Source organism: Branchiostoma belcheri, unplaced genomic scaffold (genome assembly GCF_001625305.1).
Source record: "Branchiostoma belcheri isolate BF01 breed outbred unplaced genomic scaffold, Haploidv18h27 scaffold16, whole genome shotgun sequence".
Lineage (NCBI taxonomy): Eukaryota > Metazoa > Chordata > Leptocardii > Amphioxiformes > Branchiostomatidae > Branchiostoma > Branchiostoma belcheri.
Window position 1 is genome coordinate 1,744,115 of NW_017803046.1, and position 27,297 is coordinate 1,771,411.

Here is a 27,297-nt window from a genome sequence, read left to right on the forward strand (position 1 = left end):
GACAAAACAGGGTTCCTGTAGCAATTTTCCCTTGTATAAATGTTAGCCATATGTGCTGTTGACAAATAGTTTACTTCTGTTACTGTCATCAAAGCCAAGATGGCCGCCATGGTTAGTAATTCTGGATCTCAGAACGAATTTGTAAAAGAAAAACATGTCAAATTCTTCCAGCGATGTCTACAAGTTCTCCCTTCAAGGTATTGCTCTCTGGATACGACAAGGTAGGTGTGGCATCAACTATTTTATGTAGATTTGGCCATTATATTTGCTATTTTCCTAAGTTTCTGCAAGACTTGGTCAGTGATAAAAATATTTCACACATAATTTGTGACACAGAGATCGATCATGATCATGACTTTCAAAATTATGCTGTTCATGTGTCGTACGTGTTTTTTTTGTATTTGAACTTTGATATGTAGAATAGCAAAAAAAGCAAGTAGCAAAGCACCCCTTCCCCCAGGCCTTTCCCACCCTTTGAAAATATTTTACCCTCATCCCTCAACCTCAGCATAAGATTGATGATGACACTGTACTTGAGCACACCCGAGCACACACCCTTCGGTCTAGGAGAAACAGTTTGAAAATCATACAACTGTGCATTTTCCTAATTTGGGCTCTGCCATAATATGAAAAAGAAAAAAACTAAAAATTAATGCAAATGTACAATTTTTTTTTGTAAAGTTACTCTTCAATCAAAACCAGGGCCATCCCTTCTGGAGTTATCATGTTTAAAAGGACCAAGGAAATCTGCTAGAGTGTCTGAACCTGTACAAATTATTCCCAAATTATGCCCAAAAGCTGCCTACCACCAGAAAATCGTGACCGTATCATTGTCAGAACACGACGTACCAAAAGCGGAAGTTCTGCTGCAATACCATAGAAAGCCACTAGGAAGCCCATGATGATGATAGAACTTGTTCTTCGTTTTGTTGGCACCTACCCACATACCAAAAATCCATTAAATTACAGCTTCTTCTTACATGTGGCTTTCAGACCACACACACACATGCTACCTATTATTGTATTCTATTATTTTCTTGGGCAAATCACTCTTCTAGAGGATCCTGGTCAAGCACTGCACAAAAAATGATGATCTTTAAAGTAAACTGTAGCTTAAAAATACACCAATATGTGTGTATGATTGCCTTCCAAATATATTACCACTTCTTAAAATGTTTCCCTCACAGGTTGACGGTGGCTTTTTTGCCCTATCTGGTCTGGACCTTCTTGGAGCCTTGGACACTGTTAATAAACAAGAGATCATAGACTGGATCTACTCACTACAAGTGCTGCCTGACAAAGACGATGAAGGTATCACAACTTCACATTTATGTAACCTGTGGAAAATGTAGAGTGCATGTGACGTCACAGCTACTAGTACTCGGCTGGTTGGACAATGGTTGAACCTGGAAGAACCAGACCCATAGATTTGCATATAACGTTATACACAAACAGTCTAGTATTTCACTAATGTCGTGATTATGCAACTGTATATGTCATCAGATATACTGGTACGAATACAACAGACAACTTCCAGATTCAACTATATCCATCATACCATTTATCCAAGAAATACTAGTATAGTCATGAGTGCAAATTTTAGCAAACAGATATGACAGCCAACAGTAAAATTATAATGCATTCAATCATGGTATCATCTTCGCTTTTCATTTTTGTCCTACCTCTCGTCTATTGTTATCTTTTCCAGACAAAAATCTGTTCAGATGTGGTTTTCGTGGCTCTTCAACAATAGGAGTACCATACAACCCATCAAAGGTTTGTCTCCTCTCCTCCCTTCTTCCCAGCGCCATCTAGCAGGTTGTACAATAATTGCAGTAAGGATGTCTGCTTTTTGTACTAAATGTTTTAATTGGCTGGGCTAACAATAGCAGAATGTTTTTTATTCCTTAAAGGAGAATTTTGAGAAAATAAGAGGAAATCATGATGCCAGACAGTGGGAAAATACATAGACCTAAACAGAAATTTTCAGGATAATGAATAAAACAAGAAATTTACAAAAACTGTTTAACAGAGAGTATGAAATGTCTGGTTTCTTGTTCTATTAGCTTCTTACCATCGGCTATTGTCTCATTGGCAATTTGTCAGAGGTCATGCCTGTTACAGTTCGATATGGTATTGTTGATTACAGACTTTATCATGAAGCCTAACTAGTTAGGCAGACTGCAGTTACCATACTTAAATACAGTACTGTACTAGGTATTGAATCTATGAGTTAGACAGATTTTCATCTAAAAGGCAAATCTGTATACTAGTATATGTAATCTGGCCAAAATGATTAACTGTATTTATAAGCATGTTCATATCCCCGTGTACACACTAATATTCATGTGGACATATTCATATCTGTGAAGATCTGTGCTGATGTATTTTCACAAAGTTGTAACCTTCTGTTCTGGATGAAACAAATACATGTAGTATTACATTGTACATTCTTTTAGAACATGAGAGTTTATGTTTGTTGTAAACTAAATATTGCAATGAATGACAATGACAATGTGGTTTTCTAGTTAGGATGAAGAGTAGTATGTATGTACATGTACTTGATTTCTCAATCAGTTCATGATCAAATCATGGTGTCATCAGTTTTGAACTTCAGGAATGCTATATTTTGTCATTTCAGAGCATAGATGAAGTGAGGTAATGTAGGTACTAGGTAATAACAAAACACATTGTACAATGTAAAGATACAAATGTATACATTTCTTCAGATTTCTGCATAACTTAAAACATGATTTTTACATGTATGTCTGACCTGTAAGAAGGACAATACTGGAGGACACTAATGTATGATTTCCTGTCATAAATATTACATACAACGTCCTGCTCGGACCTCGCGTGAGTCGGACCTGTCTCCAGGGAACCGGCAAATGGCTGATTGGTCCCCCGCTGCTGTCAGTCACTCTGCACAAATTTAGCTGCAGGTTTATGGTGCATAGGATTATCACATTAACAATGATTTACCTGTGAGTTCCAGGGGGGTCGTCAGGCATCCCTGACAGCCCACGTGAGAGGGGGGGTTAACGCGTGGGGTCACGGCGGGAGGAACACGGGGTCACACACCGTAATTGGTGTCACCGTACACCAGGATTGAACCAGTCTACGGGCTGGGTTAGGGTTTAATTGATGTCAAGCGTCCGTTCCAGACATTTGATTTATAAGCCTTCTGTGAAGTGATTAAAACAAGAGTACATTACGAGGACGCTGCCTGGGTGTTTGCACAAGAAAACTTTCTGAACAGGAGACTAATTTCTGAACTAATGTTGAAAAGTTACTGGAAATTCAACTATTCATTTAGTACGACACTTACTGCTCTTCTTAGTTTTTTGATTGTCAGACATGTAACTTATTAAAGATAAAGATAATTTGAAGCAAGATTTGTACATGGCAGAGTGCTCAGTAATGAACAACATGTCAACTTTCAACTGACAGTAGTACAACACTTATCTCTTCATAGCTGATAGTCAGGCAATAGAATATTATGCAGAACTTTAGTCCACCTAACTCTGACATTAAGGTAGTGCATCCACCTTTTACATTTGTTTTGCTTCTTTTATCATAAGTAGAATATTCCCTATAGTTGCCCGAGGCTATACCAAAGCTAGTGGAATGTACAGCCACAACAAAGCTGTCAAATTGAAAACCAGCTTCCTGTAAAATTGATGGTCTTTGAGGGTAGACGGACTCGTGAACCCGGCGACCGTTGATGACCTTGGATTGTACACAAGGGCTTCTGCTCGGCGCAGTTGAGAGTCAATTCCCTTTCAGACTTATCTCTCTGTGATAGCCGCGGTGTAGGATGTGCTTTCTTCATTGGAATTCAGTTTGATAACTGAAAATAAATCATAAACTCTGCAAAAACCCCTTCTGGATCACCAACCTGGTGATTATCCAATCAGTGATTTTAATGGAGCGTTAATCTACTACTACTTACCGTTAATCAACGTTCTTTTCATTTGTTTTGATTGAAGTGTTTAATTCCACAGTTCATGACAGTGTTCAAGAAATACATTCTTGGGCACTTTTTAAAAAAGGGATCATTTACTCCCTGTCAGAAACAGCGTGCTAGAAAATAATATGATATCAACTACGGTACATGCATTTGCATGAAAAATCACAAAATGTATAACAGTAATAACTTATCACATAACACAACACTATCTTACTTTTGTGTGTATTTACACATTTTCCCCATCTGCATACAGGAAGAAGTATCAGCATATCCCTACGACAGTGGCCACATAGCGATGACGTACACAGGTCTGTGCTCCTTGCTGTTGCTTGGAGACGATCTGTCCAGAGTGAACAGGAGAACTTGTGTCAAAGGGCTGCAGTCACTACAGCTGGCAGATGGAAGGTAAACCACTTTAGGGCTATCATTTCAAACCTGAATGTTTCGCTAAAACTTTTTTCCTAGTTATTCTATTATTAGATATTAGTACATTTGTAGGTCTTGTATCTTTTCTTAGGAATAAATAAATCAAGTACATGTTCTCATTTCTTTGTGTTATGAGACTCTAAACATTCAAATTTTGATTTATTGAAAAATTGGTTGTTCGTAGTACATGTACTTGTATCACACTGAAGAAGGAATAAACACTTGTACTACTAGAAATGATTTTAATCATTTCTAGTAGTATTCTTAAAAGAATACTACGTTAAACTTGGCACGTATCCCAGCCCCATACTCATTTCTCCTATAGTCCTAATGTGAATACCTTATGTTAAACACATGGACATCCACTGATGATCACCTCTACAGACCTTCCCCTCATACCAATGGACCAATAAGTACCACTTCATCACCCGTGATAGCGAACACGAAATCCCGCGGTCTCCGTGTCACAAAGGTCGCCCCAATCTCCGACATCCCATTCTGCTTTATTGAGTGGGCTGCTGTAAAGTCCGAGCGCATTATTAAACGCTCGTAGGGCAGACGTTCGCTATCAATTGGCCATCACTCGGGTTATAAAGTGCCATTTGAGGAACATATTGCCTCTTTAGTTGGTTGGTTGAGTTTTGATCATGTACTCGTGGCCAAAGGTCATACTGGGTTCCAGTGGAATGGTGGGAAACCAATTTAACTAGTGATGAGGGGACAGGGAAATGGCAGCAAATTGGCTGGATTAAACCAGTAAAATGTAGGTGTGGAGAACCAGTAATCCACTCACTTACATGGACAGAGAAGTGTTTGGCATGTTTGCTTTCAAAAACTTTAAGGCATACACATGTAAACAGAACATTGGGGTCAGCCATTGTGAGAAATGTTTGTACATGTATGCAATTTGGAGATATGGAATCATATCATTGTAAAGTTTCCTTTTGTTACTAAGAACTTTCATGATTTCACCCCAAGGAATTCAACTTGTAATGTTTTTTTTTCTTGTTTTTACACATACACAGTTACACATTGTGCACACACGCGCACACGTGCATGCACGCACACTCACACAAACACACACACAGAAACACATGGAAACACACACACACAGACACATACATGTACATACATACATACATACATACATACACACACACATGAATAGACATACACATTGACACATGCAAACACACACACATAAATACACACATGCACATGAATACACATACACTCACTCAGATACACACAGACACCCAAACACACACCTGCACACTGATATGCACATAAAAACACACACACAGCAAATAAACTAGTTATCTATGCGTATCAATTGCATTGAACATTTCATCAAGCCTAGATTTATAATCAATTTCTAATGAATGACACTAGCCCCTGACATCATTCAGAAAGTTGTTGCCCAAAATATAGCTACTCTAACATCGAACACCTGAAATATTCCATGATTAATAAGTGATGTTCAATCAGTCTCTAAATACCACTCTTACTATGAAAAGGTTGGATTCGCCATCAATCATCTATTCGTGTTTCCATGGCGATAATTGCCGTGGTGATGAAAGTGGTGTTTCAGAATGATTGCTGTGAGAGTGAAGTCTACGGAGATCAGGTCGCCTCCAGTAGCAAAAGGTCACACGTTCCTCGCTTCTTGATGATACTCGTGATGATATCAACGCATGATCTACATCTACTCTTATCTGTGAGAGTTTTTTTTCCCAATTCTTGAAAACCGGTCATTTCCCCATTTGCCAGTTTTTGGCAAAAGGCCCACCACCCAACTCCGAACCACTCAAAGAAATAATTCAACTAATTTCTTCACATCGCCCTCTTGATCAGCAGATTTAACCACAAATTAAGAGGGAAATTGACCCAACAAGTAGGTGCATTACAGTACAATGTACAGGTGTTTGTGTGAGTATGTGCTGGAAGTCAAGCAATGTACCAAAAAGTTATTGTAAGTTGAGTTTTCAAAAGTTTGCAGCAGTTAGACTTCGCGGCGCAGTGAAAATCAAGGGTTTGTGATGTCTTCGAGTTTGTGTTTGAAACAACCGTACTAGTAACATAATGGAAGACGGAGATCAAACTTAAGATCGCAAAATTGAAGATTTAAAGTACAATCACAATTTTTTCGCTAAACTTTTATACTCATGGTTTTCACGGTCACTTCTGTACTGCAAACTTATCATTATTGTGAACAATTAACTCGCCAACTTTCTGTTTGCTGCACCTGCTGCCACTGCGAATATAATAGTTCTGCGAACATTTCTCTCAGACTGCGAACTTTTGTTACAGCATACATAAAGTGATTTACAGTATCTCAGGGACTGTCATCACCTTCTGTAAGGCTTTGGGAAGTATTAAAGACTTCATTAATCTTTGGTCAGGCACAGATGGTGAATCAACTACCCAGTACTGGAGTAATCACATTTCAATTGGGAAGGCAGGGCAGAGTCAAGTGGTCTGTCAGGACATCATTAATAGTCAAAATAGTGCAGGGTTTTCTCCAATTGATCATCATCTCAAGAATTATCTAAAAAATAGAGCAACTTTTTAGTTCTTGACTTCAAGATTTGACTAGAATTTCCACATTGCAAAGCCTGCTAACAAGTTTATTTGCACATTTAATATAGAATTACAAGGTACACAACAGCATCTAACATAACAAAGATTCATCCATTTCTTTCATCAGTGAGAAGTGTTATGAGTAAAAGTTTTCCCTCACAAAAAGTCTCTTGTTTGGTGGAAAGAAAATCATTACACGTCTGACTGCCTCGCCCCATACCTGGATTACCAAAATAGTCTGGACACAAATGGGAGGAATTACGGCCCTGCCCGGCCTTTACAACAGGTTGAAGTGGCGTGATTAAGACTCAATGATGTAGGTGATGAAGACGGCATGGTCTGTGCCTCCCACCGACCGTTCTCAATTTGTTTTGTTGTCAGAGATAGAGGGGCGAGGAGTTTTGTGTGCTAATTAGTACATGCGTGGGTAGTGGTATGGTTTGATGTTGCACGCACATAAAGTTGTGCTAATCAGAATTAGGAAAGATACCATAGAGATTGATATTCCCTTTTTCCAAGGTTATATACCAGTATTCATATGGTATGTCTACATGTATAATCATCTCTTAAAGTTTTGTTGCGACCGTTATCAAAGCACTGAACCCTAACGTAATGCAATGGTCTATAATACTTCTAGATGGCCAGTTATTGATACCATTAAACTGTGAATAAAAGTTAGGTATGAAGTCATGCTGTGAACTTTTTAGTACCAAAGTAGTATTTTCAGGTCGTGAAGTTTTCCTGTTTGTTTTACTGAATACCAGCTTGATGAGTAGTGTTGATGCAGTGCTGATGCTGTGTTAATGATGATGATGATGACTGGTTACTTGCAACACGTGCACGCACATACCATTTTGGCCTTATCTGGGACATATGAGACAAAGAGCATTTCTTACAATTCATTACAATTCATTCAATACCTCTACACTACAAGGTATGATTCAACACTTCTCTACACCAGATCTCTCTACAAGTGCAAACGAGCACAAACTCTTGTTTTTGGTCCCTGCAGTTTCTACCCTTCCGTAGAGGGAGGTGAGAATGACATGAGGTTTGTGTACTGTGCCTGCTGTGTCAGCTACATCCTGGACGACTGGAGTGGTATGGATGTGGACAAGGCGGTCAGCTACATCAAAAACAGCATGGTCAGTCACATGTACACTTCCTCATCGAGCTCATCTTTGTAGTGTTCTGTTTAAAGTCTGTAATGGGCTAATGCCTAATTCCACCTGGTACCCTTACAATTAAAAGACTGAAAAAATAATAGATAGATTAAGAGAGACCTAATTCTTGTAGAGACTTTGGAAATTCACACAGACCTGTGACGTCTTCTGAGGTTTTAATTTTCAGAACTCAAAATACTTTTTGATCTATTTTTTGCAACATGTGATTCATAATACAAACCTGTATTATTTTAGTTTTTTCTAATTGCTTTGTTTTTTATGTTTTTTCTGCAGTCTCAAAATTCTTTATGGTGGATCTTTTGAGCCTTGTAGTTTGTGATTTTGATGCAAATCTATCTTGATGTTACTGGTATTGTAAAGAGTAGGTTATCAGAAAGGCAAGTCTGTAGACTTTATGTATGTTACATGAAGTATTTGCTTCTTTATAGCTGTTTCTTCATCTTTGTTGTGTATCTTTTTAGGGTTATGATTTTGGGTTGGCTCAGGGACCTGGACTTGAAACTCATGGTAGGTACAATTTACAAGTTGTTCATGTTTGTATGATACCTCACATGCCCATCAATCATTAATTACCCTTAAACTGTGCATACATGCATGAAAATGTCTCGTGTGAAAAGCTCTATCTGATGCGTAAGGTGGATGGGTGTCGTGCCACCCATGATAGATTGGGTAACCTTTCTGCATGCTAAATTCAGTCTAAAGTCTACAAGGCATGCTTTTGATTCTTCAGTCATCACCATATATCTCCAGTGACTTATTTTACCTTACATCTCGATCCTGTGGAATTGTCGGGAATGTCTTCAATAAGATTAGAAATAAAAGGACTGTGGAATAGATGAAAATTAATGTGGATTTTAAATCATTTCTGCTTCTCTTTTGCCAATTATTTCTTTGATAACCACAATTTTTAGGTTTTCCCGCCTCATTGGTACTGGTAGTTCATTATTTTCAACAATGGTCCTCCTGGCATGAGAGGTCCATGTTCAAAAACTCAGAAAAAGACTGTAATAGCTCTAAACAATCCCTCCCAGACCATCAGTGTATAGTGCAGTGCAAATCATCATTCAAGCATAGACTATAGCAGAACGTACCATTTTCTAAAAGTCTTAGGTAAGGATGTATGACCCGGCCTGGGTTTGAGCCCACGACCACTCATCACACAGACTAAGGCCCACTTTAGGCACAGATTTTCATGACAGCAGTACTGGTGACAGTGATACTGGCAAAAGAGGGAATGCTGTGTAAAGAGACTTCCAGACAGCGTAATCCTGCTGTCATCAAATTTTCTGCCAACAACTCAGAAGTTTTTGGCAGAAAATTTGACAGCATGCACTGTGGCCAGTACTGCTGTCGCCGGTACCGCTGTTGCAAAACCTGTATCTAAAGTGGGCCTTACTCCTGACCTATGCCCCAGGTGGCTCCACGTTCTGTGCGGTGGCGTCCCTGTGCCTTATGAACAGAGTCCAGGAGACCTTCTCCGACAGACAGCTGGACGGGCTGAAGAGGTGGTGTCTGTTCCGCCAGCAGTCAGGCTTTCAGGGACGACCCAACAAACCCACCGACACATGCTACTCCTTCTGGGTGGGGGGGACACTAAAGGTGAGATGTCGGGAGGGACTTGTCGTGAATCATAGGAGGTAGACATAATTCTGTAACCTGACTGGTCATTCTGGAAAAGGTATATCTCTAATGGTATACTGAGTCTCAATAGTTAAAGGTACTTTCTGAGAGTTATTTCTTTTGCAGTCTGTTATAATTAGAAATACAAATGTACATGTATGCTGTTTTCTGGTTCATCGCTTTACACATGCTTTTCCATACGTGCAGTTCCATTCCTCATTCATATGTGTTACAACTTGAGAAAAACTGAAATATGGGACAAAGTGCATGCAAAAATTTGCTTTCTAGATGAAATCTTTGTAGTTCAGAGAGCATTAAACTTTATTTGCTATGGTCATCAGATTGAATTGTTGACCAAATAGAGACAGTGCTCTTGTCAAACATATGTCTATGAATACTTAGAAGGAGGAATGTTCACAGGTACTGATATTTCTAATATTTCTCCCAGCTGCTGGACTGTTACTCCCTGATTGACCCCACGGCCAACAAGGACTTCATCCTGTCCACTCAGGACACAGTGGTGGGGGGGTTCGCCAAGTGGCCGGACAGCCACCCTGGTGAGACATTCTTACCATGTCCCATTGTCTGACTGAGCTTTGAAGGACCTAAACTGCTATTGCCAAAGAATTGGGCTTAAACAAAAATTTAGACCTTATGACACCAGTGCAGACACATGAGCAGTGGATCAAACATAGCAAATAACTTGTGGCTTCCTTGATCTGTCTCTGTGCGAGGACGATTATAATATAAGGTATGGGTCATGTTGTATAGGGGACAAGTAACCGCTGAAATTTGGCATCCGAAATGGTTATTTAGAATCACCATAAGTCAACTATACAATGGAGTTTGGAGGCCTTGTAGGCCCAAAAAAATATTTAGAGCTTTTGTAAATTTTACTGTTTTATTTTGACACATTGATAAGGAAACATCATCAATAAGACATAAGAGGCAGTCTCATAAATGTTATTGACACTTCATACCTAAACTGTTAGCTAACTAAAAAATGATTTTCTCTCAGATGCTCTACACTCATACTTTGGTGTGGCCGGCTTGTCCTTACTCGGGGAAGAGGGTCTCCAACCGATGTTTCCTGCCTTGAACATCAGCCAAGCTGCTGCGGACAACCTCCGGTCCATTCACAAGAACTGGCACGGACAAGAAGTGGACAGCTGACAACATCTGACCAATAGATAGAAGTATCCAAGATTATTTCTGACTTGGAGAATAACAAAGGATTGCTCCAAGTCAATAATTTCTGGAGTGTTAAAAAAATGATGTGCATTGAATAATTCCAAGCAGATATTGGCAAGGAAAGTTTTTGGCTTCCCTGTTTTTCGGTTAAAATCTTGGCATATGATGAACAGGAAAACAGAAAAACAAAAACAACAACATCATTCTAACTTGGAGATTTCATTTAACTGGACGGCAGATACATATTTAATGACTGTAAATAATATGAGCTATATGTAGATAGAACTATGAAATTCCAGAGCTAAGAGTACTAAAGCCACATTGTTGCAACAAATTCACCACACACATCAGGAAATATCTTTATGATTTTGAACTAACATAAAAAAAATGGCACTGTATCTCATGAATAAAAAGGATACCAAATGCCAGGTCTGTGTCTTTAATAGAACAGTCATGCTATGTATATTTTTTTATCTATTTTTATTTCACATTTAATAAGTAAAACAATTAAGGGTATTCATTGAACAAGAAATTAACTTTGTCTGGCTCTATAGTATCATTGTTTATAATCTGTAAGTTTATTAGTTAGTGTACATGTATGTCATTGTTAGAGTCATGGAAGCAGTTGTCTAATAGAGAATGTAGTAAAGCATAATGCAAAATTAGTGTTGTATTTCAAAACAGTATTACATATCTACTTTTCATAAGATTAACTTGCAACTTCATGTTATGATTGGTTTGCATATCCATGTTATGTAAGGCCAATCTTGCTCTTATAGATACGTTGCATACTGGCACCATGATTGAAACAAAAATGTTCATTTTGAAGATTTTAATTTGCCTGACAATAAAGAATATGATCATTCTAGTGCTGGTACTGTATTTCTAAAATCTCATTTATTCTTGGTTTGCATTGAACAACCTATTTAAATTATGTGCTTTGCGAGACACAGAACCAAGTACACATAGAGGATAAACAACAAAGTCGCGAGAATGGTGATGGAAGTATTTGCTTGACTTTGCCATGTAACATTTTCAGGTAGCATAGTACTGTCAACTCTATCTTTTTCATCTAGCAGAACTGGAAACTAATAGTGATAATCCATCTTCAGCTTTAGTTTGGCCAAAGTGGCAAAGAAAACAAGACACAGGGAAAGGAAAGAACAATCCATTTTTCAGCACCAGGGCAAGACCCCACACCGAGCAGGGAGGGTCAGGGGTTATATTAGGTCACACACAGGCCATAAGTCTCCTGAATTGCTAGTAATTTGATGACGTCACAGTAGCTGTGGTGTTTGAGAGTGTTTGCAAAAATACCGGAAATTTAGATTTGAAATGGTTACTGGTAGGATCCTGGGCTGATTTTTGGGGTACCACACAGAAAATACAGGACTCATCTTGGGGCTTGTTTCTGTGCCCAAAGCATTAAATGCTGATGCATTATGTGTCAATATCATACAGATTCCCTTATTCAGAATATTTCCAGTTTTGCTGCCCTAACATGATTCAGTTTTGAAGAACAATTTTCAAGTACATAAAATGCTCTCTACAGTAGATGTTAGTTTCCTTCCTACCAATCTAAAACCCCCCAAAATGTCAGCCCTTTCCCTGTATCTGGCATCACGCCATATTACTTTACCAAGAGATGAATAAACAGGTTATATCATTGATCTAGCCTAAGTGAGGCATTGCCAACTAATCCCAAGTCTTACAGGTTAAGTGCTGCTGACTGTTTAATGCTGCCTCTTCTATGTAGTATCTTCTTCCGCCTCAAGACTTGTGCGTTGAATGACAATCAAGTCTCACTTAGATACGAAATTGCTTGTAGGGAGGAAGAGTACGAGACATACTCAACTGTTCCCAGATGGTTTTGAAAACCCTTCATTCTTCTTGGCTTCGAGCGACTCACTGAGAATTCAAATTACAGTTAGAAACAAAAATACATGGTTTTCTTGGAAATGGGTACTTGCCACTGTAGCAACCTCCTACATGTACCTTGGCCTTCAGACGCATCTGAGGTTTGTAAAGTTAAGGTCAAAGAATGTTTATTAATCCTTCTGGGAATATTTTTCTGATATGATATCTTCAACTGGTGTCAGTCAAGGCTATCATGAATATGGATGGTGATGATATGATAATGGTAATTTTCAAGTGGGGTAGGGTTTTCACAAGGTACCACCAACTACTATCTTTCCTAAATTGCAGAAACACATGCAGTAAGTTTGCATGCATTTTGACCTATCTTTGACAGATTATGATTTTTGCAACTTGGTGTACATTGTATGTATACTACCGGTAAAGGGTAATGTTATGTATGGAAGATTGTGTCAAAAACTACCCTTGGTAATGTTACATGACTATGATGAAAGTTATGCTGAACTCAAATCAGAGGAACTGAAAAAATGTATTATTATATTGTGTATGATCAAATTTGATTTGGGAACTGCGCGGAAACCTGGTGCCTTGACTTGCAGTTATTAATCACCTATTAGCATGGCTCCCTTGCTTGTTAATGGATCTACCTGTCACTTTGATACCGGTAGCAGTAATTGTGCTTTGTGCAGTGGAACTGCTTTATCAGAACTCCGGCTCCCCACGGACCCACCAAGGTCAAAGGCGGCGGGCCTACCAGGTGTATTTGCTGCCACCAAATTGCCCGCCGTCCCGTCTCCCCATCCATTACCCGAGCAACGAGTCCCCCGATGGCGTCATCGTGCCGTGATTTACAGGAACGACTCCCGTCTGATTATATCTCGGCCTCGCACCTGCCACAGAGTGAGGCTCATGCCCCTCCCCTCTTATGGACAAAACTAAGTCCCGATTCTCAACAAGGTCACATCTAAGGATCTAATCACAAGTCTGGGGACAGGGGAAGTTGTCAACTCTTAATCATATTCCTTCAATCATGTAAGGCAGCCTGACCTTTCCAGGATGTGCATATCCTCCTTACACGGCCCTACATGTACAGCTGACATGGGATTTCAGAATTATTACTTTTTCGTGGTGATTTTTTGTTGTTAACAAGCCTTCAAGTTGATACTTAACTCATGTCTTCAGATTTGTAACAACTGTGTTAGGAAAACTTTACATGTACTTCTAAAAAACTGTAACATTAGCTAAATGCTACATGTACTTAGATTTCTTGATATTTCTCAGTGAAGTTTGAATGTAATGCTGTTTCTACAGGTGTGCAAGTGGAATATGTAAAAGGACCTATGTGGAGCAATGCAGAAGTGACTACATGAGTGATTTCAAAGAATACCAGTAAGTTTAAAGAACCAATGTTTTGCTAAAGGTTATAACAAGACTAAAAGATGTTTATCAATGCATGAGAGCCTTCCCCCAAACTGTTAGAGGAATAACCATAACGTATGTAGATGTACAAAATGTATGTACCGAGTTTTTCATGTTCTGTTACTGATAATGCGCATAATAAAATATCTAGTAACAACTCGTATGGTACATCTAACACCTGACCTCTCATCTATAACACATCACTGTCAGAACATTCAGCTCATGTTGGTATTAGGAGGGAGTGTGAGTTGGTATCATGTTTTGTGATGCACACCTGACTGGGTTCAATTTCAGATTTAAAGCCTATGAAGGAATATTCCTTTCCATGGCAACTACCTGATAGTGTTGCATGATTTTAGTCTAATATAGAAGATATCTTATTTATTGTACACTGTTCGGTTTCTTTCTTTTCTCTTTCAAAGTCAGTTTCATTTGAGCATTATCATCTTGTTTATTCCCTGGTGTTAAGAATGCATACCACCATAATAATAACACTTCTGAAGCCTTGTGATTTAGATGACAGATGAAACAAGAAGTCTGCTGACATATTGATCGTGCCTTTATTACCCCCTGTACAGGCAGGATATCCATCCCACCTGTTGGGGGAAATTAATGGAATACTCCAGCTTTCATCATGTATTGTTAATGCCCCAGGAGACCACACACGGTATGGATTTGTAGGGGTGGGCAGGTCGAGTGTGGAGGTCCGTGCTATGAGCCGACTCCAGAGACAATTTATTACTTCTCTACACACCACTAGAGCCCATGCCATGCATTGTGCCACAGCCATACCAGCAGTGGGACAGTTCCAGTCAGTTTTTTGCATGACAGTGAAATAACACAGCCATGTTCAGATGGCAAGCACAGTAGTTAAACAATTATAGTTCCTCATATATTTGTACCTCAGTTATCTAACTTAGTGCATTTGGCCCATGTAGGGTGTGAATATGCAATGAAGTTCATTGTCATTGTCATTAGAATGTGTGCTGTTATCTATTCCAACTACACATACTACAAGTACTTCTGGTAGTATCCCCTCGGGACTCACAAGCTAGGGGCCAACCTCTATCTTTGTCAAAACACTCCAAGCCACATTGTAGAGGGACAGAACTACATAATATTATCAACAAAGCTTTTCCTGTGGTAAAATTTAATGTCTTTGATGAAGAGTACTACAGCTATCATTACGTCAAGTGCGTATCTTATAATCCTCCTCTGAACTTCAATTGGTAGTGAAGTAAGCACATTTCCAACTTTAGACCCATCATCAATGGATTATTTCTCGATTAAGTCCAAAGGAAAAGAAGATTCCATCTATCCCACAAGGAATACATGTATGTCAGTGTTTGAAAGGGTTTATAAAAAATCTTTAGTCTTGGGAATGTGCTGACCCAAGTACAGTTTGGGCCACTGGATAGACATTACATTGTCTTTTCATTGGACAAGCCCCTATCTTCATAGTTACTTAGAATTTAAAAAAAATATGTTTTGCTGTTAGCTGTTATGAAAAAAAAAATTAAATTAAATATCTATTCTATCATTAAGTTTCTGGTAAATTTAGAGAACCTAGTATGCTAAGGTTACTAGAAAGAAGAACACAGACAAAGGTTCTTTTTAGTCTAGCAGAAAATCAACTTTAATGAATGCAGTAGAAATCATACATAACGTCCTGCATATCAAGAAATCTCCATAAAAATATCAACATTAAGAGGATGAGGAAAAGACCCAAGTACTCTGAGGGCAAAAAGTCACACGTTCAACATGATATCAGTCTATCATGTCTCAACATGGCAAAGACCAGCTTTGTCCTTGTAAACACCACGTTACTTGCTCCGACAGGCAGGATGGGGTTTAGGGTTAGGAGGATTTATATTGTCAGTGGTAAACAGCTACACACACACCACCAGGTCCTCTCTTCCCAGCCTCTCCAGACATTGTGTATGTAATCTGCACTTTGTGTTAGCCACTAACTCCCCACTGTATCTGACACATAAGTCCAACCCAAGGCTTTTACAGTCAAATCTTGAAGAGCAGTATACACAGTCCTGTGTACACATGACAGACAAAAAACACCCAACCAGTCATAGAAGGTTGCCCCACCTAGCCAAATTTCCTTCAGTTACATTGCTGTTTTTTCCTTGCTAGAGTGAGGACCTTATGTACGGTGACTATTACATGTAAGCTAAGAGATATCTCCACTCAAAAGTTAAGTAGGTGTCTTGTCAATGTTTACTGAAGCAAGAGCCAAATGCAGTGGTGCCCCGAGTAAGTTGTTTTCCATTCCTTGGTCAATCTTACCTTTCCTTTGGGCTGTGCAATTCTACAAGGCCTATTCCTCCCTTCTTAACATTTCTTCTTTCATGGCCAAAGAGAATATAGCACAGTAACCACATTTTTTCCTTCTTCCCAAGAACCAACCACAACCTAGGGCACCAGTCAAGCAGTAGCAAGTAACACATAAGAGGTCCTTCATCACTATACGCCTTTTCACAAGCTTTTTGAGTGGAATATTTCTCTTAGCTTCCGCATATATCTTTTCAAATGTTTCTCAATGGTCAACCAGTAGTAAAATCTGAAGATTTCTGAGCACATTCTTCATATTATTCAATATAAACAAGTGATTACAAGCTACTTAGTAACAATCAATTCCATCCAAACATTGTTCTACCGTACGTCCCTCCATGAACACATGGAAACCATCAACCTATTCAAGTGAGATCTTCATCACTGGTTATAACATTTGTACATGTTCACACCTGTCTAATATCACTTATAAGTCTTCAATACTGGCCTTCAAAACTGTAAAACAGTTACACTTTACATTAGCTAGCGGCCACTTTCTTCAACTTGTCTTTCACAATGTCAAAGGCAAAAACGCCCTTACCATATGCCCCAAGAATTGAATGAGAATTGAACACGACAGATCTCGTGTGTGTGCAGTAACATCGTTATTTTCATGGGAACTGTAAAGCAATCCCGGCCGATGTGACGGCTGTCCCCACGTGTCAGATACCCCTTCTCCACACATGTACAGTTCTGTGTGACTGAACTCCCTCGTGGCACATACAAAATACACAATCACCCACAGATCAGATTCACACTTTCTACAAGAACGGTTCATTCCAGGATCCCTGAGCCTTTCTCCCAAAATTCATTTTTCCCCCAGTAGCTGTCTTACCATCTGAGCTATATTTTACCTATTTACAAATACATGTACACCACAGGGGGTAAGACTACTCTACCAGCAGACACGTACAAATGAAATATACACATAGTAGTTCTGTGTTGGTTTTCTCTGTAGGCTGGCTATATGGATTAAAAACCTGTCATTTATGACTGGCTACACTAAAATAACAAATACACAAACTTCAGCAGCACTTCTGTTTGTCAGCAATATGGCTACAGACACGTAAAGCGAGCCAAACAACTTTCCAAATATCGTGCAGTGAGCGACTTAAAACTGTGTAGTTCTTCGATATTAGTAGTAGGACAACAATTTCTGGATATACGTACACAAAAGGTATTTCATAAAAAGCACAGCAATCATACACAAAGACATCAGCTGTTGTCATTTTCAATAAAACAGAAACATTCTGGATAACCATTGATATTGAAATACAGGGGAAAAACCCACAATGTGATGCTCCAGCAAGTGGAGATTGCTTATTCTACATCACTCAGTATAATTCCCCAGCCCTCCACATGGCACCAGCCAGGCAAGGGGATTGGTAAAACGATGAACAACAGTCCACACCCAACGCACACCCCCTATGGGGGGTAGCTGGCTTGGAAGGACCGAGTACATCATCTATTTCTGTTATTCATAAGTATAGATGTGAGTAACATACATTTTACTGTCCCACTATGGGCAGAATCTGCGTCATGGTCACCAAAACCCTCGTCTTTTCTCCCACTCCTACAGAAACTGGGTGTATATAATAAGGCTATCGCTCTGTGATTCCTACCCATAAATGTTCTAGGAGAATTACATAAAGTCTGACTCTGATACTATTGATATGAAAATAGGTACTTTCATATATATGGAGACTGATTTCTTTTTTTTTAGTTTCTTGGATTACAAACGATATATAACTTACACAAGCCTGAAACCCTTAGTTAATATATTAATGATAGCTAATTCTCTTTAATAACTAGGCAATACTTTTACACATCTCACAAAATCGAGGGTGCTTCTTCCATGCAGAGGTCTCTAGCCACAATATTTCACATGCAAATAGTACACATTACTTCTTGTTTCAAGAAATATCTAAACTCGGGACACACTTGTACAAAGCCTGTTCATTGTACTTTTTTTTTTTAATCTGATTTTTTTGGACAATGTCTGGTCGTGTGCCAAATTGTAGAATAAAGGGCATACAGAGGACCGTGTGCTTACACTTCACAGGTTTAGGGTCACTTTTCCTTCAGTTGTGAAATGCCATTGCACTGTAGGACACTGCAGTGAAGTGCAGAGAACACAAGGGCATGGTGGGACTGTTGCTACAGCTGCTGTGAGTCTGTTTTATTGCAGAAAAGAGCAGCCCAATGAACAAACTCAGTAAACCACCCCTGTTCAACTCAAACATTCACTTGACAATTAACCAATCACGGCTGAAGAATTTTTGTATTTCATAAGGGGAAAAGAAAAAAATCCAGACGGCAACAGAAGGAAAGGGCTGATTTCTGCGGGTAGCACAGTGTCCAAATCAAATCTAGAGGTAGAGTCATATCAAGAAGAGAACGCGAAGGCACAGGAACATAAATGGCACACAGTTACAAAGCACCTCCACCTCCCCTCTCTGGTTATTTTCCTTTCTTTTTTTTTGGTTGAAGGAATCTTTCCCTTTCTGAGAGCGTGTCCTAGGTCCCCCAGTTGTCGTTAAGTCGGGGTCTCTTCGCGGCGGGATTGTCGCTGTCCTCCATTGCTTTTCTCATTCTGCTGCCCCCCGGGGAGTGGAAGCTGCCGTCCCCTCTGTCCTCTCCGTCCGCGGGGAACGGTGACGAGGAACTACTGCTGCACAGGCTGTTGACAGGTGAGGTGTTGTTTGCGTGGAGACCCCCTGCGTTGTTGACTGCTGGAGTGTGGCGATCTTGTGGTGGAGAAACGGGTTCACTCTTGATCTGCATGGGACCCTGGTTGGTCTGAACGGTCAGCGACTGGCCCTGGGACAAGGTGGCAGGTGTGGTACTCGGGCCACTGGAGGAGAAATGAACAAGACACGTCATAAAAAATGCAGATACAATATCACTTAAGGGGGCTAAGACAAGGGAAAGGTTGTCTACTTGTACTTACATTTGACGCCATGCTTAATAACAAAGCTATCATATGATACACAGATCTGAGAACCTGTTCAGAACTTACAAGCTATCAGAGAAGAATTGCTTTAGCTTTGCCGCAATGACTTATGTAGCTGAAGGATAAGAACTGATGTGACCTAAGAAAACTGAAGACCACGTGAGAGGTGAACCTACCCGGATGGTATGCCTGCAGCTTGCACCGCCGCTGACAGGGGGTGTTGCTGCTGCCACGAGCTGATGGGAGAACTGAAGTTCCCCAGCCCCACCAGGTCCGCACTGTTCAGAGCAAAGTCATCTGCACAACACAAGGTACATCATTAGCACATCATGTTGTCTTTTCCCTTTATCAGCTTCCACTTGACAAAATATGTAGAACACATGACAAAATCATGATGGTGATGGCAGCTTTGCTCCAAGGGTAGCTAACACATGCAAAGAATTAAATTCAAATGCTCCAGATTGATAGACTTTTGCTTTCACTGAATAAAAACAAATAAGATGATCATCAATACATGACACTTCCAAAATCAGAATCTGTAAGTAAAAAACTTGAAGGCAATAAAATGTTAAAGCTGTTAAGGTATGTTTGAACAATATCTTTAGTTTAGTGTAATAAACACAGCAAACAACATTGTGGGCAACTGTCTGTCAACTTTTCATTCACAAACTTGCAAGACGTACATTTAGACTTTATGGTTACCGTAAGTATTTAATGATGGGCATCTTTACAATTCTGAAAAATCCTAGGACTATAGCAACAGGGGTGTATGAAGCATATGACTTCAGCCACAGCTTTGAAGTCCGAATGCAAACTCCTAATCCTCAGTGAAACAATAAGTAAGGTTACAGGTTAGTTGTTTGTGATAATATCCGTTTCTTCTTTTTTTTCCCCCAGTCAACATGGCACAGGATTTTCGCACTCCAAGCAAGGACAATTCCCATGCAGTAGGGAAAGAAAGGGTTCTTACAACACGTCAATGTCATCAACGTATTTTCTCCCTGTTTTTCAACCAGTTCTGAAAGAAGCCACAAGAGGAAGGGAGCCTATCACATGTGCACTTCCAATCAATAATGAACAGTCTACTAACTTTCAATATACATGTAATTGTCAACCTTTGCCGTTTTACCAAAATGTTTAACATAAACCTTTGTATAGTTTCCGCTGTGGACAGTATTGATTGGATTAACCTCATAACCAATCTACAATCACGTAAAGCGTGTGTGACTGTAAATAGATGATACTGGCAACAAGCCAGGGTGACTATGCTTGCTTGGATGGTCTTACGAATAATGCAGAAAGCGTCCGACATGACCAGACAAGCAGGAACATCAAAGTCATGGCACTGCTGAATCTCATGATCTGGGCGGATGATTGCTTTCACAGGCCATGTCGGCATTTCTGCCATAATGCAAATATTGGAGAAATGCAGCCGCGGGGGTTGGGAGGCACGACTTAATGGGCGCGTTCTCCGGTAACCTGACACCGAAGATCGTAAAATTTGCACGTAGAAGTTCAAGGATGCAACAAATTTTGTGCTCCGGTCTGCGTGAATATGAAGACTATTACAAGGATGATATTGTGGATGTTTTTTTGGGCAATGCAATACGAAATGAACACTATCAGCATCCTCAATTGAAAACTTCTCAATATTAGCACCATAATATAAGTGAGTACACTGTACAGAACAGCCTGATGTCTCATACACTGTGTGTCCTGAAACTGGCTGAATATCTCTATGCTTAATACTAGCATATCTTTTTCTCTCTGGAAATATATTGCACTACACGACCACAACAATTCCACTCCAACCAATTCCAGTCAAATATTCAGCTAGGATTTGCCCTTTATTGAGAGAATGAGCTGAGAACTGAGTACTCACTGTTGTAGGCAGTAGGCATTGCTGACGGATAGTTGGGTAAGCCTGGGTTCATGCTGGGCGTGGCCACAGACACCACGGGGGTGGACAACGACTGGTTATTGGTGCTGATTGGCCCATTTCTCATGTTCTGTTGAGGCTGCAAATGGGGAGGAAATCTCGTTTAACTTGGTAGAAAACAAATATGATTTTTGTCTGGAAAATATGCTTGACAACTATGTGTGCCATTTCATACCACAAATACACTTGTTTTGATGCATTCATAATAAAGTTAACACAGTAGATGCTGAAGATGTGCAAACATTCTAAACGAGCATAAATTTACAAAGAAAGATTGAAAAATATTAAACAATGTTTGCAGCAGTACAGAAAGTTGTGTTGTTCTCTTCCTTTCACTATATGTACAATACAAGGAATGGAAATCATTCCATGGTAATAACAGTGGTTGAGGACAGTGTCGGACTTACCATAGAAGGCAGTACCCCTCGGGATGATGGTATAGCGACTCGCAGGGTGGGATGGCCTCCACTGCGAGGTAAGGAAGGCGAGGGCTGTTTGGACTGTGCTGCAGAGCTCACCATCACGCCCGGGGAGGCCCTGTTCTGGTTCACATAACCATTCCCTGCAACAGAAAAAAAGAACAACACGGCAAACTAAGGGGGTGCTCACAATACATGTACAGAATACTAAGCATATCTTGTGCTTAGCATGACATTTTTGAAGGGGAAATTGTCTCCTTTCTGTTAGGAACATGAAAGCCTAGCACAAGACACATTTTACATTACTGGCTCTGTATCTACCTTGGAGGAATCAGAATACTCTAAAATCATGTGATCCCCTCAATCCTCAACCACAAGAAAAAAACCTTTCTGAGTGCAGCCAGCCTCTCAGACTGCTCCCTATTACCCAAGCTCTGCTGGAAACCCACCAATTACACCAGGTGAGGAGGTTAAGTACAGGGAGAATGTCAGGAAAGGGTTTGTGTGAACGTGGGACTAAGTGCATCTTGGCCTGTCACACAGTTTTGCACTCTTAGCAGTCTGAGGGCTAACACAGAGAGCCTGGCAGTTATTGTAGGTGTCTACTGGTAGACTGGCAAGACAAGACGAGACAAAAGCAGAAGCCATTATAGATAGAAAAGTGCATCATTATGTTACTTCTGACATTATCAGCTTGATGGTGTCACTCTTCAGTTTCCCCAGAAGCTTGGAGATTTTTTATTGAACATGTAAAAGTACACTGAAGTGCCATACTCTAAGGGGTACAACACTAGCCTGGTTACCAAACCTATTATAGCTCCCGAGTCCTACATTTGCGGAGAGGATGTAGGACTCGGGAGCTATAATACAAATGTAGGTTTGGTAACCAGGCTAGTACAACACTGTTTCATATCTAACTAGATTAATATCTCCTGTACTGGATATGCACTGGCATTAATTATATCTTACTGTATGTTGCATGTGTAAAGCTCAACTTGACATGAATGACATGAATTTTCCTTTGCTTTTCACACACTATAGTCTACAATTCATAAGGCAATTTATAAGTGAGAACCTTTCTATGTTACACTATCAGACTAAAACTAGTTACTCAGCAGGAACATAAAGTAATACAAATCTAATGAACAGGAAAGTTTTGACGCAATATTTCTTGCAAAAAAAAAGTCCAATAGAATGGGCTGTGGTGATTTGATTGATCTGCTGCATCTTCTTACTGTCTGAAGGTTTACTACATACATAAAAGAGGAAGTGGGAAAGACCAGTGCAGAACATTTTCCTGGAAACCTGCATCCCTCTAGGCCACATCATCATCATCATAATATTTGCTGCATCCTGAGTACTGAATGTCACATTATACTTGGACTGACAGGAGGGAAACCGAAGGGAACCCTTCTAAAATTCATGGGAGGTTAGGTGGAAATTTGATACAGACAAAGCATAACCTGCACGTCACAACAGACTATTATCATGGAGAGAGCTATATTTAAAGCATAACCTGAAAACAAAGGCATTGCTGGAAATGTTGGTTTTATTTTGGGCTGGGACACAACAAAAAAAGACAACACAAGGTAAATGTATATGTTCTAATCATATAAGATCGTGTTACAGCCAAAATGTGTTTGGTTGCTCTCCTACACAAGATACTGATGATGTACAAAGGCATTAGATGCTGACAATGTGTGGAGTACATACGTGCATGATGCTGCGAGTTAGGATGTGCCCACATTCTGTGCGCAGAACTACGCGAGTTGGGCGTTCCGATTATCTCGCAGTCTCCTGTGAGTGGTGACATTGGGGGGGCAAGGATTACACTTTCATCTCTGAGATTCCGACCAACACTTAATCTCATCATGGGTGCTGAACAACCACTCATTTTACGTAAATAATGTATCTAATTTTAGAGTCCTTTGTGCCGGAGAAGAGCATACAAAAAACTATCCACTATCACAAGGAACCTTGTTAGTACATGTCAATGGTTTTTCTTTCCAGCAACACACAGCCTACTGATTTTGCCTATGTGTGCCGCATACAAGTGAGTGATATTGCTGCGGCCTGTATTCACACGGCGCGCCCTTGCCCTACCGAGGGAGGCTGGCGTATTTCTGCTACAGGAACTGGGGAGCCCGTTCTATCACCTGCCTAAGTACCCATGAATGATGGAGGCACTGAGAGCGCCGGGTGTATTACCACACTCTGCCCTTTCCCCCAGGTTTGCCCCGCTACTCTTGCCTTTACGTGGGAAGTCTCCCGCCATGCTATGAGTGATTTCCCAACCAACCGTCAAGCCCCTACCTGACCTTCAGGGAGGAACCGTGGAAAGGAAACTAAGAAGACTCCGCTGACAGCACCATTAGTTTGGTTCACTGACTGGTCATCCAGATTGGTACAGAATTTTCTACTTGGCCTCTTCCTACCTGACTGTCATCCTTGAAGAAGCCATTAAAGAAAGATTTACAGTCTTCATCCATGTCTATTAGACGCTGGTATTCATCACTGTCCAAGTATGTTCAACCTTTTATGAAGAAAAGGTTACTTTTTGAAACTTAAAGGGCTGGCACGACCAAGGGCTTGCAACATCTCAATTTATGTGCATGTATAGTAGTAACGAACATGACAAGAGTCGAGTTTTCGGATCTTGCTTGTATCTGACAGATTCTTTATTAAGATGAGTATTTTCCAGTGTGTCTCACTCTGTTAGACCCTTACACGAATTCTCTGACAAGGTCACAATATGAAAAACATTTCCAGGAAACAAAACAGAATTTGCCATACCCCCCCCAAAAAAACACGTGGCCCCATAGGGGTCATTCCATGCCATCATTCCTAGGTAATTACAAATTAACAATACTTAGGTTTCAATCTGAAATTGTTATTGTAATCTTACACTGGCCATGATGCCTTCATTTCCTGGAATACCACTTACAGTCACGTTGTTGACACCTACTGGTGTGGTTTGGAATGTTTTCTTGGGCGTCATTTCCTATTAGTATAAAATTACTGAAGTCTAAAGAAGAACCCTGAGGAAGGTGATAGGACAACCGAAACATTGGCATTGGTTGTGTCAAAAGAACCGTTATACCCAAGAAAACGGAGCTTGAGGTAATTTGTATGGGACGTAGTTAGTTCAGCGTTATGTACGAGACAATTAAAGAAAGAATTCTACAAACCTGCAGTACCCGCGCCAGCACTGGTACCCGTAAGGTCTGCCCCCAGCATTGCACCTGGAGGAGGGGAAAGAAATCGTCCATCTTGAACTGAAAGAGGGAAACGGGCAATTGTTTATTACTAAGTTACGTATGTGTGTCTTCTCACATTATCAACTGTTAGTTTGTCTTATATTGTAATATACAAAACTAGATTAAAAACACTACTTGTCTATCAAATAACAACCAACTCTATACGGTATAGATACAGGTTTTGCATCACAAGGCACCCATTCGATATCAAGGGTTCGGTGATACAATGTAGAATTTTACCTCACCCCCAATGTCAAAAGCAGTAAAAAATGACACTGCCTGTCACATCATTATAGAATTATGTTGCTACAATCCTGTACAAAAATCTGTGAGCTGTCTTCATTGTTATTCACTGCCATTCAAAGTTTGCCACATAACAATAAAGATGTACGATTCTACATTGTATCACCATTTCTAAATATCAAGCTATCCTCTACTGAATGCAATTCAACTCTTTAGTCTTTGATATACTCATTGATATGTGTTAAGAAGTGTGTGTTAGCTTCAAGACTACGACACCATCTAACTTGACAATGGCAAAAATGATAGTCTGATGTCTGGATATGATCAACTAAATCAAGTTCAGCGACAAATGGGACAACATACACAAATGTATCTGACAACCTCACAAAAGTGAGTGTTAGGAATTAAAATAAATACAAGGACATACACACAGAAGAGAGTAGAAGTCACAGACAAAGCAAAAAATAAGTGATACTGCTAGAGCATTACAGAAACAGATAGCAAACAAATGTATGGTCGCAGTGATGGCAACTTATATACAAAAGACAGCAGCACTGGAAAGAAACATGGAGAGACGAACACCTTTGTTCTATGGTGTGACGTAAGCAGGGTTTGTATAGCTTCTTATTCAGGACAATTTCAAGCTGTTCCAATTGAGACAAAATGAAATTCTAAGTGCTTGGTTTGTACACTTTGAAATCCACAAACCCTGCTTACTATTACTGAAAGAGACTCCCCAGAAGAAATGAGAAGGGTGAGGTGCTGAGAAAAGAACCAGAAGTATGACAGTCCTAGGAGGAAAGAGACAGCTGCGGTGAGATGGTGAGACTAGGTGGGGTCGGGCAGGCGGACGGACTGACTCACCCCCTGGGGAGCGGCGGTGCTGCTGCTGCTGCTGGGGGTTGGGGCTCACGCTGTTCATGTGGGGCTGGGGCGACCTCTGCCGAGCTACTGGTACACAAGGGGGAAACAAGTTATGGTCTGCCTGCTCTACAACAGCCTGCCTTTGGAATCATTTTGTAGAACAGGTCATGTCAGTTACTGTTTTGTTCACATTATTAGGTTGGACACACTTTACAGTACACATGTGGAAGAGACATCTTTTTACGAAAATGGAAGACTGACAATTGACACACAATGATTCCACAGGCACATGACAAATATATGGTAGATATGTAGGCCATTTGGTAGTGGTCAATGTTGACACTCATCATACCAATAACACAACTCCACAGTGTACACAACAACACACATGGGATTGTTCGTACACACAGGACTTTGTCACCAACAATCAACACGGATTATAGTCAAGGGCCAGCGTTCCTATATCTGAGGGCAACATGGGCTGAAAGCTCTGTCTTCTGGCAGACTAAACACGACTCTACTACTTGGCTGTTACGCAAAGTAGAGAACAAGTCTGTTGTGGGGAGCTTTACTGACACATTAGCTTAGGTTTAATTTGAGTGGTTCAATTTTGAGGTGGTGACAAGTGTCTACTTTCTAGAATGACAGATCATCACAAATGATTTTGATTTCAGATTATCATCTCACTTGGAAGTGATTGGAAGTGACTGACAAGGCAACTTCAGATGGTGACGATTAGGAGTTGAACTTGTACCCCAGAAGTCACGTCAGAAGCAGGCCTGTGCCTGCCCACACGGCCCCCTGACCAGGTACGGCGGCTCGGCTATGCTACACCTCATATTTACCTTCACACCACATTGGATTCAACGTACCGTCCCACTCACCAGGCACTCCATTGCTGGGTGGGCGCTGGGGCTGCACCCCGGGGCTCACATTGCGAGCGGGAATTTGTTGGGGCGGTTGCAGGAGGCCAGCTCCTGTTACCATATTATTGATGGGCACAGAGACGGGCAC

The 27,297-nt window shown here is 40.3% G+C and overlaps 2 protein-coding genes across 44 annotated transcripts in view; one reads left to right on the top strand and one right to left on the bottom strand.

The window, feature by feature from the left end:
• Positions 1-81: 81 nt before the first annotated feature.
• Positions 82-11,853, top strand: LOC109466176 (geranylgeranyl transferase type-1 subunit beta-like). The gene is made up of 9 exons (XM_019763839.1): positions 82-221; positions 1,188-1,311; positions 1,709-1,776; positions 4,224-4,375; positions 7,989-8,121; positions 8,622-8,667; positions 9,575-9,759; positions 10,229-10,337; positions 10,799-11,853. The coding sequence occupies exons 1-9, from the start codon at positions 174-176 to the stop codon at positions 10,951-10,953; spliced, it is 1,020 nt and encodes a 339-aa protein (XP_019619398.1). The 5' UTR covers positions 82-173; the 3' UTR covers positions 10,954-11,853.
• Positions 11,854-15,873: 4,020 nt separating this feature from the next.
• The window catches only part of LOC109466049 (myocyte-specific enhancer factor 2A-like), a 58,185-nt gene continuing 46,761 nt past the window's right edge, over positions 15,874-27,297 (bottom strand). For 12 of the 43 annotated variants that reach the window (XM_019763623.1, XM_019763606.1, XM_019763621.1 and 9 more), the window contains 6 exons: positions 23,633-23,716; positions 21,908-22,062; positions 21,444-21,579; positions 20,532-20,579; positions 19,738-19,858; positions 15,874-19,462 (listed from right to left, as the gene is read on the bottom strand). In XM_019763623.1, the coding sequence (XP_019619182.1) occupies positions 19,126-19,462; positions 19,738-19,858; positions 20,532-20,579; positions 21,444-21,579; positions 21,908-22,062; positions 23,633-23,716 (881 nt within the window). In that variant the 3' untranslated portion in view covers positions 15,874-19,125. Of the gene's footprint in view, positions 19,463-19,737; positions 19,859-20,531; positions 20,580-21,443; positions 21,580-21,907; positions 22,063-23,632; positions 23,717-25,107; positions 25,195-26,283; positions 26,371-27,128 lie in introns of all 43 variants that reach the window. The other 31 variants (XM_019763590.1, XM_019763587.1, XM_019763608.1 and 28 more) reach the window with 21 other exon arrangements.